The 1,592-nt window shown below is 59.3% G+C and overlaps 1 protein-coding gene across 1 annotated transcript in view; it reads left to right on the top strand.

Moving 5' to 3' along the window:
- Nucleotides 1–931: 931 nt before the first annotated feature.
- Nucleotides 932–1,592, top strand: part of VDBG_02271 (fumarate hydratase) — a gene marked incomplete at both ends in the record, with an annotated part of 1,595 nt that continues 934 nt past the window's right edge. The window contains one exon of the mRNA XM_003008037.1: nucleotides 932–1,579. Coding sequence (XP_003008083.1) covers nucleotides 932–1,579 — 648 coding nt within the window. The remainder of the gene's footprint in view (nucleotides 1,580–1,592) is intronic.

The raw sequence follows: 1,592 nt of genomic DNA, 5'->3' as shown, positions 1-1,592 counted from the left end.
CAGAGAACATGAAACGTGGTCAAGCTGAAGCTGCGAAAATGATTCCTGTAGTTGTTTCTATGTATTCAATCGTGAGTTGAGCAATCCGGGCGGCAGCAGATGGCATGACAGGGTGGTTTGGAGGTGCTGCTTCTCCGCACGATCGCCGGCCGCCTGGTCGTGGCTGCCCTGCCGTTGAGGCATGCATGCCAAACGCAAACCTTCTGCCGCCATGTCTCATTCATGTACGGTCTCCCAGGTTCATGTCCTCGCAAAAACGGCTCCATTTCGTGTCTGCATCCTGCAGACAAATACAGTCCCAATTTTTCAATGAATACAGGCGAGTGAGCCAAGGAATGGCGCTTGAGGTGTACCCAGTCAAAGCGAAAGGTATGAATGACTATGACATGACAAGAGATGGTGGATGGGAGGTACAAGGTTGGTATGGTTAGGTCATGGCCGGCACCGGATCAGTCATGGGGTAGTCCAGATCCTAGTTACCTTACTCACAGGCAGAGCTGAGAAGCCCGATGAAATGCCACTTCTTCTATAAGGACTCGCCATGGCATCTGCATGTTTGACATGGAGGGTTCGGAGAATTCCCGTTTCCAAGTACCGACGCGTTCGTCAGCCACATTACAGCCATCGTGGGGCATCTTGGGTCTTGAGGCTGATACACCAGCTGCCCCACAGCTACCTGCCGCGGACGGGTCTCCTTCCTCGTCCCTGGTACGTACATGGAGCTCAACATGGCCCGGGTGTGCCCGGGTCGACGAACATTTGTTGGGTGAAGCAGCCGGGAGCGACAAGCAAAATAAAGCATCAACCCCCGACAGCACTCCGACAGCATTCCCCTCCCCCATAAACTCGCCTGCATCCTCGGCTTGCTTTGCTCCATCCACCAGCCAATCGATCCCCCTCCGCTTGCGCGCACCCCGCTCGGCTGGTCACCATGAACGTCCTTAAGCACGCCGCCGTCCCAGGACGGTACGCCTTGGCCCGCGCCGCCGCAAACACCTCCAGATCGCAAGTCTGCACCACACGAACGCTGCACACGACCATCGCCAGGATGTCCTCCTCCACACGAACCGAAACAGACGCCTTTGGCGCCCTCCAGGTCCCCGCCGACAGGTATTGGGGCGCCCAGACCGAGAGGTCTCTGGAGAACTTCAAGATCAACCAGCCCCAGGACCGCATGCCGCCGCCCATCATCAAGGCCTTTGGCATCCTCAAGGGCGCCGCCGCCACGGTCAACATGCGCTACGGCCTCGACGAGACGATCGGCAAGGCCATCCAGCAGGCCGCCGCCGAGGTCGCCGAGGGCAAGCTGCTCGACCACTTCCCCCTCGTCGTCTGGCAGACGGGCTCCGGCACCCAGTCCAACATGAACGCCAACGAGGTCATCTCGAACCGCGCCATCGAGATCCTCGGCGGCGAGATGGGTTCCAAGAAGCCCGTCCACCCCAACGACCACGTCAACCGCAGCGCCTCGTCCAACGACACCTTCCCCACCGTCATGCACATTGCCGCCGTGCTCGAGAATGGAGTCGGAGCCTCATCCCCGCCATCCGAGCCTGGCGCGACGCCCTTGCAGGTCAAGGTCGACGACTTTG

The sequence above is a fragment of the Verticillium alfalfae genome, genomic scaffold (assembly GCF_000150825.1).
Source record: "Verticillium alfalfae VaMs.102 supercont1.2 genomic scaffold, whole genome shotgun sequence".
NCBI lineage: Eukaryota > Fungi > Ascomycota > Sordariomycetes > Glomerellales > Plectosphaerellaceae > Verticillium > Verticillium alfalfae.
This window is presented reverse-complemented; position numbering and strand designations above follow the sequence as displayed.